The 20,541-nt window shown below is 57.1% G+C and overlaps 3 protein-coding genes across 9 annotated transcripts in view; 1 reads left to right on the top strand and 2 right to left on the bottom strand.

Annotated features, from left to right (window-relative positions):
* Window positions 1-186: 186 nt before the first annotated feature.
* Window positions 187-6,829, bottom strand: FGFR4 (fibroblast growth factor receptor 4). Of its 3 annotated transcripts, none has more exons than XM_021530770.4 (18): window positions 6,628-6,829; window positions 6,171-6,275; window positions 4,946-5,215; window positions 4,752-4,841; window positions 4,463-4,629; window positions 4,253-4,376; window positions 3,786-3,976; window positions 3,535-3,673; window positions 3,258-3,451; window positions 2,867-3,012; window positions 2,602-2,723; window positions 2,392-2,502; window positions 2,082-2,272; window positions 1,556-1,678; window positions 1,410-1,480; window positions 1,009-1,146; window positions 836-941; window positions 187-749 (listed from the first exon to the last, which is right to left on the bottom strand). In XM_021530770.4, exons 2-18 carry the CDS (start codon window positions 6,241-6,243, stop codon window positions 603-605), a joined length of 2,403 nt encoding a protein of 800 aa, XP_021386445.3. In that variant the 5' UTR covers window positions 6,244-6,275; window positions 6,628-6,829; the 3' UTR covers window positions 187-602. The 3 variants fall into 3 exon arrangements, with proteins under 3 accessions (XP_021386445.3, XP_085447621.1, XP_085447622.1); XM_085591495.1 differs by having other exon boundaries at window positions 4,946-5,158; XM_085591496.1 differs by lacking the exon at window positions 6,628-6,829 and having other exon boundaries at window positions 6,171-6,585.
* Window positions 6,830-10,805: 3,976 nt separating this feature from the next.
* Window positions 10,806-19,106, bottom strand: ZNF346 (zinc finger protein 346). Its single transcript, XM_021530690.4, has 7 exons — window positions 19,023-19,106; window positions 18,748-18,851; window positions 18,566-18,661; window positions 16,701-16,851; window positions 15,009-15,248; window positions 12,380-12,473; window positions 10,806-11,112 (listed from the first exon to the last, which is right to left on the bottom strand). The coding sequence occupies exons 1-7, from the start codon at window positions 19,081-19,083 to the stop codon at window positions 11,007-11,009; spliced, it is 852 nt and encodes a 283-aa protein (XP_021386365.3). The 5' UTR covers window positions 19,084-19,106; the 3' UTR covers window positions 10,806-11,006.
* An 81-nt stretch (window positions 19,107-19,187) lies between these two features.
* Window positions 19,188-20,541, top strand: part of UIMC1 (ubiquitin interaction motif containing 1) — a 39,842-nt gene continuing 38,488 nt past the window's right edge. For 2 of the 5 annotated variants that reach the window (XM_077786655.2, XM_021530687.3), the window contains exon 1: window positions 19,188-19,565. The gene's annotated coding sequence lies outside the window, so the exon portion shown is untranslated. Of the gene's footprint in view, window positions 19,566-19,694; window positions 19,928-20,541 lie in introns of those variants that run through there. The other 3 variants (XM_085591502.1, XM_085591498.1, XM_085591503.1) reach the window with 2 other exon arrangements.

Here is a 20,541-nt window from a genome sequence, read left to right as displayed (position 1 = left end):
CCTGGAGGCACAGGAGTGGGGACATCACTTCCTGCACCTGTGGCACTGTCTCTGTGTCCCCCAGGAGTGATTGCAAGCCCTGAACTGGCTGGGGCAAGGAGGCAGAGAGGAGGCAAACCCTGACTGCCTTCCAAGCTTAGGTGAGCCCTTTGTGCTCCAGGAGCAGCCCAGAAAACTGCACCGGGGTGTACTCCAAAAAAATAATTTATCAGGTTGAAATTTCATGTACATAAATATTCATCTCTGTGGCTATGTACAGATGCAGCAGGAGCCTGGCAGCAGTGGGGCTCCTGCCCAGAGACACTTCCACTGAAGCGCTGGCCAAAGCCCATCTTCCTGGGCAATGCCATGGGCATCCCAGGCAGTGCCCACATGGAGAGGCTCTAGCTCCTGCTGCCCCACAATACCAGGCAGATCTCAGCCAGGGCTGATGGCTCAGGGCCCAAAAGGAGCCCAGAGAGAGGGACACCCTGCCTTGGTCCTGTGGCTCCGGGCCCTGCCCACCCACTGCTCAGCCCAGACAAAGCAGGGACTTTGGGGAACCTGGACCCTCTTCCTGCAAGAGCAGAGGTGGCTTCAGCATCACCCTTCCCTGCCCTCCCTTAAGTCCTCACGCTGGGATAGGAGAAGAGGTGGGGAGCCAACGGCATTGGGTCATGGGTGAAGACAGAGTCATCAGAGGAGCAGGAGCTGGCAGAGTCCTCACAGGAGGGTGAGTATTGCTCGAAGGGCATGGAGAGGTCCAGGTACTGCAAGGAGGGATGGTGCCATGACCACCAGTGCTGTCAATGGCCACACTGCCCACCCCTCACCCACCAGACTCCCCTCCTCTCACCTCCTCTGAAACAGCTGCCAGGATCTTGTCCAGCCCCTCCACAAGCTGCTTGAAAGTGGGACGCTGTGAGGGCACGGCGTGCCAGCACTCCCTCATCAGCATGTACCTGGGGACGAGGAGATGTTAGCAGGGTCTCACTGTGCCCCCTGCCCACCCACCTGGCTGGTACTCACAGCTCGTGGGTGCAGTTGGATGGCCGGTCCATGCGGTGCCCCTCCTTCAGCAGCTTGAACAGCTCCTCCACAGGGATGCCAGGGTATGGGGAGCCCCCCAGCGTGAAGATCTCCCACATCAGAATCCCAAAGGACCACCTAGGATCACACATAGCAAAGGGGGATCAAATACATCCTAGGGCTGTCCCCCAGCTTGGCCCACTGCAACCTGCAGGAGTGGGAGAGGGTGGATCACTCACCCCCCCTCCCTGGGCAATATGTGCCCTGCTGTCCCCACACAGTATCCCCATTCCGCTATGGGGACCCTCCAGTGCATGTATAACCCCACAGTGCTGCCTTGTCCCACACCAACAGCATCCTCAACCCACACCCAACAGACCCTCCTTCCCCTCAGGACTCACACATCGCTCTGGTGGGTGTAGACACGGTCAAACAGGGCTTCGGGGGCCATCCACTTCACTGGCAGGCGACCCTAGGAGAGCAACCCCCTGCTCAGCTCGGCCCTGACTGGGGGTCCCTGTGCCCCTCTCCCAGGAGCCCCACTCACGTTGCTGGTTTTCTTGTAGTAGTCGATGTCGTGAACATCCCTGGCCAAGCCGAAGTCAGCGATTTTCATCACACTCTCTGCTGTCACCAGCACGTTGCGGGCAGCCAGGTCACGGTGGATGCACTGCCAGGGGGAGCATCACCCACAGGGGTGTGAGATAGTGACTCCAGCTCCACATGTCCCCTTCAAACACCAAAATCACCATTTCCCTCCCACATATCCCCCAGCACCTCTGCAGTGGTGGGGTCATCCCGTCATGGGTTGGCTGCAGTGACAGGCACAGTGGGAGGGCCACATACACTTCCCCAGGAGGTGGGTCAGGTTTTGAGTCCCATATTTTTGGGGAGCTACTGCCTTCAGCGTTGCTGGATGGGGCTGGGAGGTTCTGGACAGCTTATGGGAATGGGCTGGGCTCCCTTTGCACAGGGACATTGGGTTCACCAGGGGTACACAGCTCCTCTGTCAGTGCCATGACCTCCCCAGCTGTGCCCAGCACAGGTAGTCCACTCAGTCCACACAGCCGTACCCGTCTGGATTCCAGGTACTCCATGCCACGGGCCACCTGGTAGACGCAGGAGACCAGATCCTTGAAAGAGAGCTGCTCCTCAGGCATTGTCATGACATCAAAAGCGTAGTCAGGTGTCGGGGGGCGGCGGGCACGGAGGTACTCGCGCAGGTTGCCCTTCGCAGCAAACTCCACAATCACGTACAATGGCCCTGGGAAGGGCAGCCACTTGCTCAGCCCCTGCCCTGCCTTGTCCCTTCCCAGCTACCCACTGACCCAAGTAATCCACATCCCTGGTCCCGCCCGAACCCTGCCTGCACAGGCCCCTCACCATCCTGTGTGCAGACTCCCAAGAGGTTGATGATGTTCTTGTGTTTGTCCATGAGCTTCATCATCTCCATCTCGGATATGAGGTCAGCCAGGTCCTTGTCGGTGGCGTTGTCTAGGGAAGGAAGGCTGTGTCACGATGCCAGCTGGGTGGCACCCCTGCCCAGTGCTGATGCCACCTCTGTTCCTGGGACACTGGCACGGGAGCCGTTACCTTTCAGCATTTTGACGGCCACGGTGATGGCTCTGTCTGGCCAGTCTCTGTCTATGCCATAAGCCTCTGCCCGCACCACCTGGCCAAAGCAGCCTTCCCCCAAGGGCTTCCCCAGCACCAGCCTGGCAGGGACAAGCAGAACCATCACAGATCACAGGGCTGGTCTTAGGGTGGCCAGAGGCCTCCCCATCCACCTCCTGCATGCTGCTGTTCCTGGGGCAGCTGGGGAAAGCAGCCCCTGTCCCAGCCCTGCGCAGAACCGTACTTGTCTCGGGGGAACTCCCACTTGGCATCAAGGGGCAGGTCCAGCTCCATGACACCAGCCAGCATTGGGGCACAGCTGGAGGAGAGACGGGTGACCCGCATCAGGGATGTGCTGGACTTCCCAGAGGAGCTGGAATCCAGGGAGAACTGTGGAGAGAGACACAGGTCCTCAGCCATCCATCCCATCCCACGTTCCAGGGCCCAACAAAGATGCAACAGAAAAGTAGAGATCTCACTTGGAGCAATGGGGTGAGGGAGCTGCAGGGGGAACTGGGAAGGGCAGCCCCAAGGCTGGCAGCAGGGTAAGGTGTGATGGGCACAAGTGGCATTCCTGGAGCCCATTGGTCACCAAGGTCCCCCCTGCATTAGTAGGGCTCAAGTTTGGTACCCACCTGTCGGATGAGTGGGAATTTGGAGAGCTTGTGGACTGCCATAGGCTCCAGGTGCTGCTTGCTTGACTGAGTCTGCATCCGGCACAGCACCACAATAATAATGGCCATGGCCACGGCGAGCGAGCCCGAGGTGTAGATGATAATGTCTGTGTACTTGGTCTCAGGGGCCTCAGCTTCCCGCACCAGCTCCTCTTCTGCAGGGAGTGAATGTGTTGGCCTGAGACATGGCCTCTGCGTGCTGGGGATCCCAGACCCCACACCAGAACCCCACCCCTACCTGGCAGGACAGTGAGCCAGGCAGACTGGTAGGAGAGGCCGATAGAGTTCCCTGCCAGGCAGGTGTACTCGCCAGCATCCTCCATGGACACGTTGCGCAGGTACAGCACCTCCACCTCAGAGCTGTTGATATCTGCAGTCTGTCAGAGAGGGATGGACGGTCAGTATCCCTCTTCCTCAGGGAGCTCTGTGCACCCCTGTCACCACCTTAGCACAGGTATCTGGGACCTGAGTGCTTCCAGCCCTTGTTACCTTGAGCACTTGCACATAGGGGACCCCGTCGGGGCCGTAGTTGCTGCCATTCACTTCAATGTGCTTCAGCCACTGGATGTGGGGCTGGGCATCACTGTAGACCTTGCAGAAGAACTCCACATCGCTGCCCACCAGGGCTGTGGTGTTGGCAGGCAGCCCAGCCTGCAAGATGGGCCTGTGCGGGGACCTCTCTGCACACAGGGAGCAGAGCAGTGTCACTAACATGGTGGCCCAGAGTACAGGCTCCTTTCTCCCTCCTTCTCCACCCACCATGGAGCCACATTGGGCCCTTCCCCAACCCTAAAACAGACCAGCGCAACCCAAGCCTGGTCTCCATCCCATGTCCCTGGATTGTGAGGGACATGTGAGCTGCATCAGTGGGTAGGTCACAGAGGCTCCTCCACCCCTTTCTCTGACCCCACCAGGTATGGGGAAGCCCAGATCAGCACATGCTGAGGAACCCTCACCCAGCACATCCAGGAGGTAGCTGTAGCGGATGCTGCCAAACCTGTTTTCCACCAGGCAAGTGTAGTTGCCACGGTCAGAGGGCACCACACTCTCCATCACCAGGCTCCAGTGCTGGTGCCGGAGCTGCAGAGAGGGAGGTAAGGCAGTGAGGTGAGCTGGGGAAGAGGGATCCTGGGAGGGAAGCTGTGGTGGGAGGAGCTGTCCCATACCCGGATGCCCCCGATGCGGTGCTCCCCTCGGAACTCTCGACCATTCTTGAACCAGCGAATGCTGGGGCTGGGGCTGCCTGAGGCCGGGCAGCGGAACTTCACCGTGTTCCCCGCAGGGACTGCATACAGCTTCTTGTCCATCCGGTGTGGGTGAGTCCAGTAAGGAGCTGGGGACGTGCAGGATGTACAATGGGAGGGGGCCTGTACAGGTAGCAGGAGGCAGCAGTGCCCCATGCCCCTGGTTCTGCCCCACCTGCCCTCTCCTGTAGTGCCCTGGTGTGGCACTGACCTCTGTGCACATAGACCGACTCCTCATTTCGGTCTCCGTGGGGACTGTCCCCATCACTATCTTCATCATCATCACCTGATGCCAGGGAGTCTGCAAAGGGAAATGGTTGAGAAGGACATCCCTGCCTGCAGGGCTGGGCAGGCAGTGGCTGCTTTGCTGCCCCAAGGGTAGCTGGGTGCTGCCGGGGCTCCTACCCACGACAGAGATGGTGAAGTTGCGCAGGACCTCTCCAGTTCCCCGTGCCCGGCACACATAGAGCCCTGAGTCCTCGTAGGTGACCTCTGAGATCTCCAGCAGGCTCTGACGGAGGTGGATGCGACCTCCTGAGACGAGTGGCCGGGACTCCTTGTACCAGACCACACTGGCACCACTCTGGTTGGCATCACAGTACAGCTTCAATGTGTTGCCTGGGTCCAGGAGGAGATGTTCATCTTCTGACTCCAGCAAGGGGCTCTCAAATAGCTCTGGAGAGATGTGGTGAGCACCCACCCCAGTGCTCACCCCTCCCTGATAGCAGGACCCCTCCATATGCCCATCCTAGTGTGGAGAGCATGTGGTGTGACACAGCCCAGAGCCTGGCTCTGCCACCCTAGAAGCAGGTAAGGGCTGGACTCTGACCTGAAGCACGGGGACATGATTTCCCCAATGGCATGTCCCTGGCCAAGGCCATACATGCCACTATCCTTCCACCACTCCCAGCGGTGCAGGGTGCTCCAGCTTGCTCTGCCTTACTGAAGGAGGGCAACAAACCCCTCCAGACACCCATCGTCGGACCTCTACATGCCCCAAGCATGGCTGGGACCCCTAAAGCCTGGTTGTCCCTGGCAGTGCCCGGCTGGCAGTGGAGCCCAGCTTGCCGATGGCCAGCAGCAGCGTGTGCCCGTGGAGGGCAGAAACAACCTGGTCGCCAGCACAGCAGTACCACGGCAGCCCGACTGCCCATGTGCAGGAGCCTGGAGTGCACGAATGTGCCTCCAGCCCAGTGCATGGCCAGCACAGGAGGGATGTGGGGCAGCTGCTCTCTGGTCCCGGGGGACGCATCCTTCTCCCGCACCCACCACCTCGAGGCACGCACTGCCCGCATTTCACCAGGTGTCACACACAGCAGCCACAGCCCACAGCGGTCTCACAACCCCTCTCTGCCACGCGTGTCCAGCGAGCGAGCCAAGCCCCCGCAGCACAGGGACAGCCTGGCTGGAGCCACCCTGCCCCTGTCAGTGATGGGAACACCGGTCCCTGTGCCCTGTCCCCAGTTCCCACCAGCCCTGCCCTGCAGGCAGAGCGGTGGGGCTGCATGCCCAGGGCAAGCACTCGCATCCCAGCCCAGGGGTCGCCGCCCAGCCGGGATGGAGAAAGTATTCAGAAAGCAGGAACCCACTCCCACCGCCCCCGGGTCCGCGTCGCCCCCCGCAGCCGTACCTGGCTCCATCGCCCTGCCCCGTGCAGCTACCGCCAGCAGCAGCCCCGCCACGACCTGCAAGAGGGGCCGCATCTTCCAGGCCCCCCCAGCGCGGGGGTCCCACCCTGCGGGACAGGCAGGGTCGGGTGAGCGGATCCGGGCGGGCAGACCCCTCCTCTCCCGAGGCACCGGGGAGAAGCAGTGCGAGGTCCCCAGGTCACCGCGAGGGTGGGTGGGCATGGACGGGAGGCAGAGCACGGGGGTCCCTGGGCAGAAATGGGAGAGGGCACGGAGAGTGGGAAACACCCCGTTTGAGCGCCGGGAATTCGACCTCTCCGGCCAGCTTCAGCCTGGTCAGGGCTCTAGGGGAGGTTAACCGGGGGCGGGGGACCACGGAGGATCCCAGGCAGGGGGGAGTGTCCCGGGAGGGGGGGCCCGAATGGTGCCGGGGGCGAGGGTCGCGGTCGGCGCGGTTACCGGCGGTGACGGGCTCCCGCGGCGGAGCCGCCTGCGCTGCGCGGGCCGGGGCAAAGTCCGGGGACAGCGGGCTCAGCGCCGCCGAGCCCCAGACCGTGGCCCCATGGCGGCAGGGCCGGGACGGCTCTGGCTCCGGGCTCGGGACGGCTCCGGCGGCGGGCAGGGCTGGGGCTCGCTCCCGGCTGGCTCCGGCCCCGCTCTGCCGCCGCCTCGGGGGCGCGGGCACTTTGTAGGGACGCGCTCGGGTTACAGCGGCCCCGCCCGGAGCGCTGGGGAGGCGGGAGGGGTGGGGGGACGGGGACCGGCCCCGCATCTCCGGCATCTCTGCAAACCGACCGACCTGCCGCCGAGCTGGACGGGGGAAGGTGGGGGGTAGCACCGGCCTTTCCCCCGCAGCGGCGAGAGGCGGCCCCCGGCCCACTCTGTCCCGGCTCCGCCGGTACAGCCTCCCCTCGCGGGTGGGGAGCACAGGGGGCTGCAAAACACCCGGGGCTGCTCCCCTCTGCTGTCCTCCAGGCAGACCCCACGCGTGGGGAGCAGCAGATGGGACAGGGGGCAAGGCCACCCCTGTTTCCCCCCGATTGCTGGGGGTGGGAGCACTTCAGCCCCAAGCAGCTGTCATGGCCCAAGCTGGGCGCTGAGCGTTGCTGGGTGCCCAGCAGCCCACACGCTAATTGGCTAATTGTGCCATAATTAGTTGTAGCGTTATCGCTGTCAGTGCCATAAAGTGGCTGTGACCCTCATTAGGAGCCCATAACGGAGCATCATAAAACGTGGCTAAGGTGCGAGCCAGCGTTGGAGTGGCCTAATCCAACCCATAAACACTTCGCCCTCACCTTCCCTATGCTGTTGCCTGTGCTGGGGCAGGCGGACCCCACCATGCCCAAGCCCTGTTGCTGGCTGGCCCATACAAGACCGCTGGACACTGGGGGATGCCTGGCCTTAGGCACTTCGAGTTGGCGTGACCCCAAGGAACAATGTCCCCTGAGCATCCTGCTGCCATCAAGAGGGGTCAGTGTCCCCCAGTACATGGCCAGGGTCTGGCCCTAGAGTTGCTCTCCTTTCCTGCATTGCATCTGTTTCGCCATCTGCTTTCCAGCAAGATCTTCCAGGTTTATGCTGAGCCCCACACAACAGCCTTGCCCATGCCTGGCGTGGACCTTGTGGCCCTGTGAGTGGGATACACTGTCACTGTCACCCCTCTTTTTGTAGGATCAAACCTGAGTCCTGGGCACAGCCTTGTCCATGCTGCTCCACTGCACCAAACCATCCAGCATGACATGGTTTCACTGTGAGGTCTGGTTGGTGCTACAATCTCCCATAGCACCATCCACCCTGTGCTGCTCCCCATCTGGAGTACTGGTGTGTGTCCCCTTGGGGTGCAGAGGTGCACAGAGCAGTCCTGGGGGCCAGCAGCCCCCAGCAGCTGTTCATTCCTGCTGACGCGTGAAGCGGACGAGAACATCAATTTCACGGAGCAGCGGCCGCCCCTGCAGAGTTCACAGTGTGCCGGAAGCACAGAAAAATGTTGGGTTCAGCTCAATTCGAACCAAAACCAAATTAAAACCAGAGAGAAGGGGATGTTCCCAGTATTTGGAACACCAGGGAGAGCTGGGACTCTGGGGAGCCTGTGGGAGACACAGCCTGGGATGAACATGGAAAGATTCCCTGTATCCCAGGGTTCCCCAATGCTGAGTGGAAGAAGGGCAAGCAGACCAGTGTGGGCATGTTGCCCAGTGTCACACTGAACATCCCCACTGGGCCAGGACAATGCCAGGCACAGGCCAGGGCTTGGTGGGGCTCTGCTGTAGGCAGCTGGGAACTGGTCACCTCCCTGCCATGGGGCAGTGCTGGGCTGGGGCTGGGCTGCCTGGCTTGATTTATAACAGCAACTGACGGCAAACAAAAAGCCCTTCACAGCAGCCCAGCCCCACCGCCTGCCACCCGCTGCCGGCAGCACCACAACGGCTTCTGCCACGCCAGCAGCTCAACAAGGGGGGATTGTGCCAGCACAGCACTCTGCGCTGTGGGTGCACCCCTGCCCCAGCACCCTCCTCTGATGGCCATCTCCCCCAGCTCATGGGCTGCCCCCATCACTGTGGCACAAGTGACAGCTCACAGCGCGGTGCCCAGAGATGAAGTGTGTTCTCAGAACTTCACAGATGGTGCAGAGGGATCCCTCTTACCCCATGTCCCGTTGGGAGAGACGACCCCCTGGCCAGATCCTTGGCCTTGCTAATATGTGCGGGGCCCCGCAGCAGCGAGCACGCACAAGGGGCCGGGCGCCGGCATGCTGGGGCTCCATCCTCCCGCCCCTGCCCCTTCCCCCAGGCAGTAAATCATCCCCACTCTCCTCATGAAAGGCCCATGTATGTGCTGCCGGTGCAGGGAGCCTGCCTGGTGCCAACAATATTGCTCTTGGAAGGCAGCCGGAGCTGCGGGAACACAGCCGCCCCTTGTGCCTGGCCCCAGCACTTGCCGCCACTCCCGCTGTGGTGGCACCTGCGGCCAGCCAGAGCCCGCGCAGCACGGTGGCTCCTGTGGGGGCCGGAGCCTGGGGGGCTCTTTCCTCCTGGAAGTTTCTCTTGGCCTCTCCTGAACGGCTCTTGTTTGGGGCACAGAAGCCCCAGCTCACTGTACGTGCACAGGATCTGAGGCTGAGCATGCTCATTCAATGTGCTGGGGTGATGTGAACCTTCTGGCACTGAGGGAGTGGGTCAGCCCTGGAGCAAGGGTTTCCAGCTCCATCCAGTCCACTGGCTTCAACATGGTAGCTTCCAGCCCCAGCCACAACCTGCTGCCCTCATATCAGTGGGGGCCCGCTGAGGAAGGGAGGGAGCAAGCTGGATAGGCAGGCAGCTGCCCCAGACTGGGCAGGATGCTCTGCAGGGGCTGGGTCCTGCCCTGGAGGCAAGCAGCCAGGTTTGGGGCAGTATGCCCCATCAGGCCGTGGTCTTTCCTGCCCATCCTTATCTCTGGCTGGGAGGGACTGATGGAGCAACCCAGCTTGGTTAAGGTTTAACCAGGCAGAACTTGGCAAACATAAGCCTGCTGCTCCCTCTGGGGAGCCAAGAATGTGGGGCCCAGTGCAGGGGCTGCAGGACAGGGATATCAGGGACCCAGGCTTCTTCTAGCCCCCAGCATGGCACAGGAGCATCCACAGACTTGGGCAGTGAAGGCTGAGTGGGGAACACACAAGTTGAGGGCAATATGGCAGGAGGGTGGGCAGTGTCATGCCTTGTCCTGCTGCAGCCCTGCCACCTCTTCCTCCCCTGGCTGTGTGGGGGAGTGCTGCAGCTGCAGCTGGCACGGGGAACGAGGTGCATGGGGCCAGAACATCTCCTGCTCCCCATGGGAACATGGCACACACCATGTGCTGGGTTGGGCAACACAGTGTTGATCTGTGGCTAAGAAAGCAGGAGCTTTACTCACCAGCCCTGTCCCCTGCACAACATTTGGGGGTTCAGCCTGGTAAAGCAGCAGCCATGGCAAGGAACTGCAAAGCAAGAATGGGGCCACCCAATTTTCCCAGCCCCTAATTGTAAGCAGGCACCCGGTCCTGACTCCACATCTGCACTTGATTTACTCAATGGAGCCTGCGGGGCCACGAGGGATGGCAGTGGCTGGGACTGTGGCCAGGACTGAGCTTCTCCTGGCTGAGGCAGGGATACTGGGTGTGCTGCTGGAGGAGCAACAGGCTCCACAGAGCTGGCTGCGGCCTGGGCAGGGGACTGTGGTGCTTCTGTGGAGGATGTGGCTGCTGGGTGGCTCTACGCTCTGTCCTGCGCCTGCCAGCCCAGAAGGCGATGGAGTTCAGACTGGCGACACAGCCAGAGCTGTGGCCCGGGGCAGGGAGGCGCAGAGCTGGGCCAACAGCACACCAACACCAGGGCACACCTAGGGACAGGCGCCATGCTCCATCCTCAGCTTCCCGGCCATGTGGGTGGCTCTGGTCCCACAGCCAGGCTCCAGGTCCCCTCCTGTCATCCTGGGTGTGCCCATGGGTGCTGGTGCCCTCTGACAACAGTCCAGCAGCAGAATGGGCAGCCCACCAGAGGGGACAGGGAGAAGGTGCCACTACCAGCTTGCTGCCAAGCCCTCCTTACACCAGATAGACACTTCCTCTCACACCACACCCACCTTCACCGGAAGCAATTACACAATGAAAACTACTCTAAGGGAGTGAAGTATTTGCTGTCTAGCAAGTCTCTTCCAGCTGGATCCTTTTCCTGACAGATTCAGTCCCCGTTCTGCTCAACGGGTGTATACAGGAGGGTAGGGCTTTGCTTATCCAGAGGGATAATGAAACCATTGTGGGCTGGCAAAGGATGTGCGTTCTGGGGCCACCAACAACTCCAAGAATAGTGCTGCAACTTGCTCTAGAGGTCTTGGCTGAAGTAACTGTAGCCTCCTGGGCCAGTTGACTCTTCCCGGACATACTGTTGTGGCGGGAACGGTCCGACAACCGGCGCTGCTCCTGGCATCCTGCACGTTGAAGGGAGCAAGAAAAAGGAAAAAAAGGAGACAATGTCACAAATGCTCTGAAATGTGCCAACTGCAATCACTGCTCAGCAGGCAAGGCTGTCAGCAGAGCAACAACCCACTGCAGCCAAGGGAAGATTTGCCAGAAAATCTTCCAAGTGAATCCCTGCTCTCTGTGCCTGTGTGTAAACAGACACCTTTAGCATGGCAGAATTAGCTGCGGCAGAGCTCAAGGACTGCTAAAGAGCTCCCATTACAAAGCAAGCATCCTGCCTCTCTGCAGGCTGCAGAAGCTGGAACAGGACTGCACAGCTGAATCCAGAGCAGCATTCTGAAAGAGAGTTGTGTGGCTGCAACAGCTCCAACAACAGCAGTGTTCTTAAAGAAAACATTAATGTGTATGCGTTGGGAACATCCTCAGTGTTATCTCTCTAGAATGGGATACTTCCTATTCACTTATCTAGTTGTGCTGTTCGAGAGCTGGAACTTCCCTGGGATGAAAGATGTTTTCTCATCAAGTACTCCCCAGAGCTGAGGGACCAGGAGGCTGTTATTCCATAGAGAGGGAACAAGAGATGCCAGTTTTCTTCCTGTCCCTTCTGGGGAATTTGGCTAGGAGCCTGCCCTCCCTTCAGGTAGGATTTCCTAATGCCTCTTCCTTCTAAGAAGCTTTCTAACCAACCCAGGCTCATTACTGTGCCTCTTTTAGTGAAGGCTCTTAAATTAAAGATTGGCAGTCTCCAGAACAAGTATTTTTGGTATTAATCATCTGGAAGCATAATTTTTTTCAATTAATAATATATGCAGGGGATGCCATTATTTAACTTGCCAGCTGTAAGAGCGAGTTCAGGAATATAGTCCAGGCTTCTGGAGCGTGCTGACTATATGCCAAATTTTAAAACAAACAATCCCAATGGAGATTAGAATTGCAAGCAGATCTCCACTGAGCCAGTCCTTAATTAAATTAAAATCTCAGTTGTTAAGAGAAACTGTGTTTAATAGGTGTCAGGTTCACTGCAAAGGTCTGTGCTGAGCTGAACTATTAGGAACCTAAAGTCACCGGAGGCACTTCCACCTCGGCAGCACAACTGGGCGGTCTGCAGAGGGAGCTCCTGGAGCAGCCTCGGGACACAGAGAGCCTGCACAGACCCTGCTCTTCTGTTTGGAAGTCAGCTGGAAACACGTGCTCAGAACTGCATTTTAGGTTATATTTAGGCCATCGATTTTAACAGCAAGGCTGGAAACACTCTTAGACAAGAACATTACTTACTGATTCTTGTGTTTGAAGCCACTGATGTGAGCTTGGTACTGCTCTATGGAGTTCAGCACTATGTTACATGTGCTGCAGGGGTAGCCCTTCCCAGCTGAAACAGACAGCAATGTTAGCACACACAGCTAGCCAATTTCTGTGCCTCAGCTAGAAACAAGCAAAATATTCAACCACCTGATTTAGTAAACAACCCTAAACAAAGTCAAGTAACAGTCAACAATCTGATCAGGCAGGGAGATCACAGAATCCCACTACCCACCGTGTATCAGCCGGCCATTGCAAGGGAATAATCACCAAGCCCAAAAAGCTTTCCTGATCAGAACATGGTTTGTTCATCACTCAAAAACCACACACATGTTCCCTACAAACAGTTTATAGTATCAGGCATAGTAAAAATTTCAGATTTGGACACCAAACCCCAAAGGCTATACTGCCTTTGCAACTCCATTTTTCTTCCCTAGTCCCACTTCTGCTCATCTGGACATCTCAAACCAGAAAATAAAAGAAACTGAATTTGTAAGCTTATAACATTTCAATAAAAACGGCAGCCAGAGGAGATTACACCCACTGTCCAGCTCCACAATGCAGCATTTTGCTAAGCCTTGCTGAGGTGCCAACTGAGGATATTAAGCTCCGTCCTCAAGCAGTTTGGTTCCAGTCAGTGGATCAGTTAACTGCCAGGAAAAAAAAAAGTTTCCAACAATAGTGGTACTCAACAGGATCATTGGTTTTGTGTAACATGACAACTCCAGCTGGACTGAAAGTTCATGAGGTCACAGATACCCAACAGGCAAGTCTGGCAGCACAGGAGTATCTAATAGGGAAAAATTCTGGCAGTTGTCCTCAAGACATAAGGTGTTCCTGAATTTTGAGGTCACTGGGGAAGGGCTCTGGTTGGGACTCTCACAAGGAAAACATTTCCTTAAGGTGAAAGAGGAGATGGACCCCAGGTGTGCAGAGCAGTAAATCATTGGGAAGCTCAACTTTGGATGTTGCAGACACTTTGCCACATGGCTGCTGCACCTCAGATATTTCAGAATGCAGTGGGACATTCAGCTCTCAAAATGGAGCTGGATCCAGGCAGTAAAGGCCAGAGGAGTTGATACAGACTTCAGGTCTGCTTCCCTGCACCATCAATGTCAAGACTTCTCTGTTACAAACCCATCCAACAGGTGCATGCACAAAGTTGTCTAAACTACACTCCACAACCCCAAACCACTTGCTTCTACGGAACTTCAAGCGGGCGACCACCTCAGTGCTGCATTTGCAAAGAACACATCTTCATCTGCTGCAAGTCAGGTCCCAGCAGAGAGTTTAGGGACAATTCTGGCTGTTGGCACACGGACACAGGCAAAAAGAGTGGGACAAAACATCCCTGACTGCAGCCCTTTTAATCTGAGAAGCCCCTGATCATAGCCCAGGCTCTGAAACCTTTCCTGAAGCGCTGAAGTGCCCTGGAGATGTGACTGTACACATTTCTGTTCTGCTGGCACTTTTTGGGACACATCAATCACACAGGCAAAGGCACGGCCCACCTACCCAGGCAACAGCACTGCCCACCTACCCAGCCTGCCTGGGCTGGGGCTCGTGCCCTGTCAGCGCCTGAGTCACATTCAAGTGGAACCATTCATCAGACCCCACTAATTAGGTGCAGAGCAGATGGGTAACGTGAGATACTGAGCACCTTTTCCATCTCCCACACGGCCACGCAATGTGGGAGAGAACATTACTTGGCTAATTGAGCCTCATTTGTCATAAGTGCTACCGGTATCTAAAGGTGGCCTGAGAAGAATTAGAATAATTAATCTTCTGCTTGTGTGGGTTTTTACGACAGAGAAAGAAGCCCTTGATGAAGATTTTAAGATGATCTGTCTGCTTGTTATTTACCTCAAGTATCCAGCAGGTACTAAGACTTCCTGGCCCAACAGAAGGCTGCTGGGAGGAACAAAGGAGTTTTCTGTGAGCACCTAAAGCTTTCACTGGACTCAGAGGGCTTTCATCACATACAAGTGCTCATAAGCAGCAGATCATAAACCAAAAGAGTTTTAACTGTCTGCCTAAAGTTCCTCCTTAATAGCTCAGGGTTTTTTTTTTCCACATTCCTGCTTGCTCCAGAGAGAGCTGCATTAGTTCATCAGATGGAAGTGCCCACACAGAGGCAGAAAGGCATTCAGGGAGAAATCTGTCTGGCTTTCATGTGCTTTGAAGCAGCAGGTGCAGTTAAACCTATTCCTTCCATCTCTGGCTAGTCCCCTCAAAGACGACTTTTAAGCATCAAATGCTACTTTTATCTTTTCATTTTCGATGCAATCACCTAACTAGAAACAGTACTGGCCAAAATCCCTGGATTATCCGCACAGAGAATAAAAAGGACACGTCCCCGATTAAACACCACCGCATAACACAACCCAAAGCTTGTCACGAGTAGCTACAGTCTAAAACATCTGCTGCTGTGGGTTACAACATCAACCAAATCACTCTTAGCGTGTATAATCAAGTTCCTCATCACAAGCAACACTCCCCTGCTCCCTCCACACACACTCTCTTGTCCAAAGGCCTGCCAGACACATTCTGCTTCTCTCCCACCCTGCTCTTCAGCTGGTTATCAGCCTCCCTGTTGAGAACTCACCCATGAAGGATGATGCTGGTGCATCAGGGGTTCGGCCGTAGTGTGCCATCAGCTTGTGTTTGGTCTCCTGCTTTCTGTGCTTCTTGCCTACATAGTGCTGTTTTGCCATAAGGGGGTTGTTGAAAGTGGCATGGCAGAGGCTACAGAACTTGTCCGGGTCAGTAATGTCCTTGTTCTCTTCATTAGAAGATGCAGTAGAAGTGGGGACGGGAGCAGGGTGTTTCTGTGGGGGCACTGTTTCTGTAGGGTGAATCCAAACTCCTGGTCAGTCACAGAACTCGCAGGTAAAAACTAGTTACTTTATTTCCCCCAAACCTACACTAAAACCAGTAACACACTACATCTAAAACCTAAACCTAGCCAATATAAGATATCTCAATAAATACACTGCAGAATTAGAAGACATGTAATAACATAACTCAGACTATGCCAGGAAAATTTTCAGGGTTTAAAAAATCCAACAGATTTGCATATTTCTGCTTAACATAAGCATGGCTATATTCAAGAAACACTGGGTATGAATGAGCTTCCACCTGCTGTTACCATCTCCCAGACAGAACACAGGCACAAGCCCTTGCACAGCAAAGGCATTCTGGAAAGGATTCTGGAAGCACCATGCAGCCACAGCACTTGATCCTGAATTCATAAGGAGTCTTGCCTGAGAAACAGCATAAATGGAACTAGGTCTGACACAGTGAATCTACACAGGGAAGCAGCTCTTCTATGTGGTGGAGAAACCTGCACCCTCTCACTCCAGGGTGCCAAACAGCAGAGTGAGTAACCCGCTAGGGATCAGAGAGCTCCTCTCACCAAAGGCACACACCAGACTGCTCAGTGAACATCTTCCTGTAGGCTCCTGTCATACCTAAAAGCAAGGGCTCCAAAGAACAAGAAGATCCCGGAGGTGGCTTTGCTGTGCACACATTTTAGCAAAGTCATGAAGACATGCTGGGACAGACAATTTCTGCCTGGAAGATCCCAGGAGTCAGGTGTCTGGGTGACTCACAGTTCCCCAGCTTGGAATTAGTAAAAGCTACCATCCGCAGCTGCACTCAATGGCTGTGTTTTCCTTCTGTCCTGACCAACTGTAGCTGCCCTGGCCCATGGCTATCCCTAACTGCCCTGGACAGAGAGTGTCACTCCCCACCCACCAGGCCTTTCTGGCTGCTAGCAAAGGGATGGGACACACAGGCAGTAGTGTGGGGGCAGACAAGGTCAGGACAAGCACATACTGAAGTGTCCCCAGCTGTATTCTCCCACTCCCCAGCAATCTGCAGCTCCCAAGTCTGTGAACCTCAGAGGCCACATTGTTGTAGCTGAGCAGCCCTGGGGAATTTGCCATATCAGAGTTTCACAACTCACTTCAGTCTCTGTAATATTTAATGGGCATTATACCCTGTGACAGGCAATTCTACATCTTAACATTACATGTCTGGTCCCTGCATACAGGGATGGGTACAGGGGCTGCTGCCAGCTCCACTTCCCCCAAACAAAGAAAAAAAAAATCCCACACAACCTCTTGCCAATGCCAGCCCATGGAGCTGGCTGTAACAGCCAGGTCTCAGGAGGTGCACTGCTGGATTACTATATTTCATGGCAAAGAGCACACACTTACAAGAGCTCACGTTTGGGGTTCAACAAGCATCTCAACAGCCCTTTGGGACAATGTGAAAGTGCTGCAGACACTCATACCTTCTGCTTTGGGGGCCTGCTGCTTCATGTTCTTGGCATGAGTCTTGCCCAAGTAGTGAGATGTTGCCACAGCCGGAGAGGAGAAGGTCATGTTGCAGATGGGACAACACTTGTTCCTGTCTTCCCCGTTGCTGCCTTCCTGCTTGCTGTCCTGTGCACAGAGAACCACTGAGTTGCTGAGGCTGGGAAGGACCTCTGCAGGTCATGCCATCCAGCCTCCTCATTTTGAGGAGAAACACTATGGTTTGGGGGTCTAAAAAAAGATTATCAAAGACATTTGGGTGTTAAGTTGATGAAGTGTGACTAGGTAGAACCTCCATGATGCAGAATCACCCTCTCTCTCCCTGCATAGTGTTCTTGCACCAGATTACTGTTTTTAACCTGTTGGCAAACACTCCAGGCAGAGGGGCAGCCCTGGCCTGTTTGGGTTAAGGACAAAGTGAAGCATATAGCTGCCAAAATTGGACCACGCAGCCTTGTCCCCTTCAAGGTGTGAACTGAGCAGCAGAAACATTGCTATCAGCTGGGTCATCTGCAACACAACACCAGCTGAGGAGGGAGCAGCAGGCAGTTCTCAGCCTGACACTATGTGCAAAGGCATCTGCTGTTAACCCCCAGCTCCCTGCAAATGCCAGAGTTAGGGATTACAGCTGAAGCAATCATAAAAGTAGAATCTGTTCCCCAAGGGAGTCACGGGGCAGACAGATGGCTGAATGGAATGTGGGGCCTTTCGGAACCAACAGGCTCCAGCTACCAGCTGAGGGAACCTAAGTAAGTAAAATAAAGAATGCTCTGGGAAGAGAATTCCTGTGGATGGTGAACCCAACGTATTCTGCGTGATGTTATGCAATGATGCTCCTGACAAGCTGTCATTGCAAGCAAGACAATCAAAAAGAGGAGCACACATTTGTTTAAATGGGGAGGACAGGCTCAAAGAGGCTGTCTGAGCAGGGAGGGCAGCAGGAACTGGGACAAGACCTGGTGAAACACCTGCCACAGAGATTCTCAGTTCTCACAAAGCCCCTTCTGAGAGCATTTTCCTCCTTCACTTACAAGACTGTGCAACTGCCTTTAGCTCTGCAGGTGCCACAGAGCTGTATTTAGCCCTGGTGGATCCTGCACTCACAGAACACAAGGATGGATCAGGCTGGAAGGGACCACAGTGGCTCACCTGGTCCAACCTCCCTGCTCAAGCAAGATCATCTCAGAGCACTTGGCACAGGAATCTATCCAAATGGTTCTGGAATATCCCCAGTAAGGGAGACCCATTTCTGGAATATCCCCAGTAAGGGACACTCCACACCTTGTCTGGGCAGCATTCCAGTGCTCGGCACTGCACAGGTAAGAAGTTCTTCATGTTCAGGTGAACCATCCTGGGCATCAGTTTCTGCCTGTTGCCTCTCGCCCTGTTGCTGGGCACCCCTGAGCAGAGTCTGGTTTATCCTCTGACACCCTCCCTTCAGACAATTCACAGAATGAGACAATCATTAAGGCTGGAAAAGACCTCCAAGGTCATCAAGGTCAACCTCTGACTGATCGTGACCTCGTCCACTAGACCAGAGCACTTGAGTGCCATGTCCAGACATTTCTTAAACACCTCCCCTGGCACAACTTGAGGCCATTTCCTCTTGTCTTGTTGCTGGCTTCCCAGGAGAAGAGGCTGGATAGAGACTCCTAACAGAGACTCTATCACAGCTGGATAGTCTCCGAACAGAGAGTTGTAGGAAGCAATATGGTCTGCCCTGATCCTTCTTTCTCCAGACTAAACAACCCCAGCTCCCTCAGCCGCTCTTCACAGAACTTACCCTCTAGATTTTAAGACATTGTAGACATTACTTATAGACATTGATCACGTCTCCTCTCACCTGCTTCACCTCCAGCTTCATCTTCTTCCCCTGGGCACCTTCCTCCCCGCCGTGGATGGACAGGTACCGTCTCACCTTGTTGGCGTGTTTCTTGCTCTAGGGAAATCAGAAAAACCCCGCTGGATGCTTCGCCGAGCCCGGGGCTGGGCTGAGGCGGAGGCTCGGGGCTCCCCCTTCCCTACCTGGTAGTGAGCCAGCCGCTGTGACTCGGAGATGAGCAGCGCGCTGCACACCTTGCACTGCGCCTCGGTGAAAATGTGTCCGTTCTCCCGGATCAGCCGCTCCACTGTGGGGTGACAGGGGTGGGACACAAAACGGGGGCGTCAGCGGCCCGGTGGGACCCCGCCAGGTGCGGGCCGCCCCTGTTCGGGATGCTCGCACCTCGCAGGATCCAACCGGGCTAGAGGGCACCTCGTGGGGCTCGACCACCCGCCCGCTCCCGGTGCGGCCGCCTCACCCGCCTCTTTGCCCACCAGCGGCCCCGCAGCGTCCCCGTTGCTACCGGCCGCGTCCGCCATGGCCGCCGTCGCCGCCTCACGCTGCTCTCGCGAGAAGCCGCCCGCGCGCCCCCTCCGCGCCTAGCAACGGCGGGGCGGTCTCCCGCGAGAGCGCCGCACCCTCCGAGGGAGGCGGCGGCGGACATGTTGGTTGTGGGCACAGGTGTATTGCGGCAGCCCCGCGGGGGCACATTGTTGTGGATGTTTAAGCGACGCAGCGCATCCTTCTCCTGAGGAAGCGGTGTCCAGGCTGAGAAAACAGCAAGACCGCCAGCACCTCAGAACGGTGCGTCCGGGCCCGCTGCTCGCCAGCCACGGACATGGCGCTGCCCGCTTCAGCACCCCAATGGCCACGTGAAACGTAGCGAAGCCGCTGCTGCCATCTTGGGTGAGGGCAATGAGGCCTCCGCCGCCAACTTGAGCGCCGGTGCGGGACCCGCCGAGCGGGGCCGGTGCGGGAGACCAGGCGGCGAGGCCGCGGGCAGCGGGGCGGCCCGGGCCCGGTGAGTACCTTGTGCCCTGCGGGGCGTGCCGCTGCCCCGGGCGGGTGGGCCCGGAGCGAGCCGCGGGGCTGCCGGGGCTGCGAGGGAAACCCTTCCCTTGCCCGGGGCCATTCCCCGGCCTCTGCCCCCGGGCTGACCTCCCCCGGGAGTGACCGCCGCTCCCCGGCCCGGGACTGGCCCCCAGCGCTGTCCCCTGGGGAAGGGACGCCTCCCGTCTCCCTCTAGGGGCACTTCCTCTGCCTCTTGCCTGGAGGGCACCCAGATGCTGTGCCTGGGGATACCCTGGAACTCCTCCTGGACCGTCCCCTGGGGACAGGACCGAAAACCGGAGCTGTGCCTTGGCCGCATCCCCTGAAACCGAGGTGCTCCTGCCTCTCCTGTTCCTCTTGTAGGCCTGGCTCCCTCCCCTTTTCCGAGGGCAGCCCCTGCACGCTCCCTTCCCTTAGGTTTGCCCACCTGTGGCTGCTCCCCTTGCCCAGAGCTCACCCCTATCCCGCCTGGGATCCCCCATGCTCCTCTCCAGCTTGTCAAATATCCCTGACCCCATCCTTGTGAATTTCCGTGCAGCGCCCGATGGCTGCGGGTCGGGAAAGGGAAGGAACCGTCGGTGGGTTCTGGGGCGAGGGTCGCTTTCCCTCCATGTAGAGGGGGGAAAGGTTTTCCTCCTTGCCCTTGGAGGAGGGAGATGCTGCAGGCAGGACTCGAGGGCACTGGAGCAGGGAGCATCTCCCGAGAGCTCCGCAGCCTGTGAGGATGCGCCTGGCCATGCATGGCCTCTGCAGTGCCCGTGTCCCCTCTGTGCAGAGCCAGCTCTGTAAACGGATCAATCCTTTAAACAATTTCTCTCTCCCCGGGGCGCTGCCAGCCCTCGTGTCCTGCTCACGGAGCATCAGCTGGGCTCTGCGTGCTGGGTCGAGCCGAGGGTCTGGGGATGATATTTCCATGGAAGCGTGTGGTGCTGACCCGCCTGAGCGCA

The sequence above is a fragment of the Lonchura striata genome, chromosome 13 (assembly GCF_050655825.1).
Source record: "Lonchura striata isolate lonStrDom1 chromosome 13, ASM5065582v1, whole genome shotgun sequence".
Classification (NCBI taxonomy): domain Eukaryota; kingdom Metazoa; phylum Chordata; class Aves; order Passeriformes; family Estrildidae; genus Lonchura; species Lonchura striata.
The sequence above is the reverse complement of the archived record's forward strand: the minus strand, read 5'-3'. Positions and strand labels throughout refer to the sequence as shown.

What these genes read in the sequence shown, in the direction of transcription:
- FGFR4 (XM_085591496.1), bottom strand. Translation starts at nt 6,390, where the DNA reads ATGCCCACCCACCCTCGCGGTGACCTGGGGACCTCGCACTGCTTCTCC. An exon ending in ACCGCATCGGGGGCATCCGG is followed by an intron (nt 4,377 to 4,462) that starts GTATGGGACAGC and finishes CCCTCTCTGCAG; the next exon opens with CTCCGGCACCAGCACTGGAG. An exon ending in CTACCTCCTGGATGTGCTGG is followed by an intron (nt 3,977 to 4,252) that starts GTGAGGGTTCCT and finishes CCCTGTGTGCAG; the next exon opens with AGAGGTCCCCGCACAGGCCC.
- ZNF346 (XM_021530690.4), bottom strand. Translation starts at nt 19,083, where the DNA reads ATGGCGGACGCGGCCGGTAGCAACGGGGACGCTGCGGGGCCGCTGGTG. An exon ending in TGAAGCTGGAGGTGAAGCAG is followed by an intron (nt 16,852 to 18,565) that starts GTGAGAGGAGAC and finishes CTCTGTGCACAG; the next exon opens with GACAGCAAGCAGGAAGGCAG. An exon ending in GCAGGCCCCCAAAGCAGAAG is followed by an intron (nt 15,249 to 16,700) that starts GTATGAGTGTCT and finishes TTCACCCTACAG; the next exon opens with AAACAGTGCCCCCACAGAAA.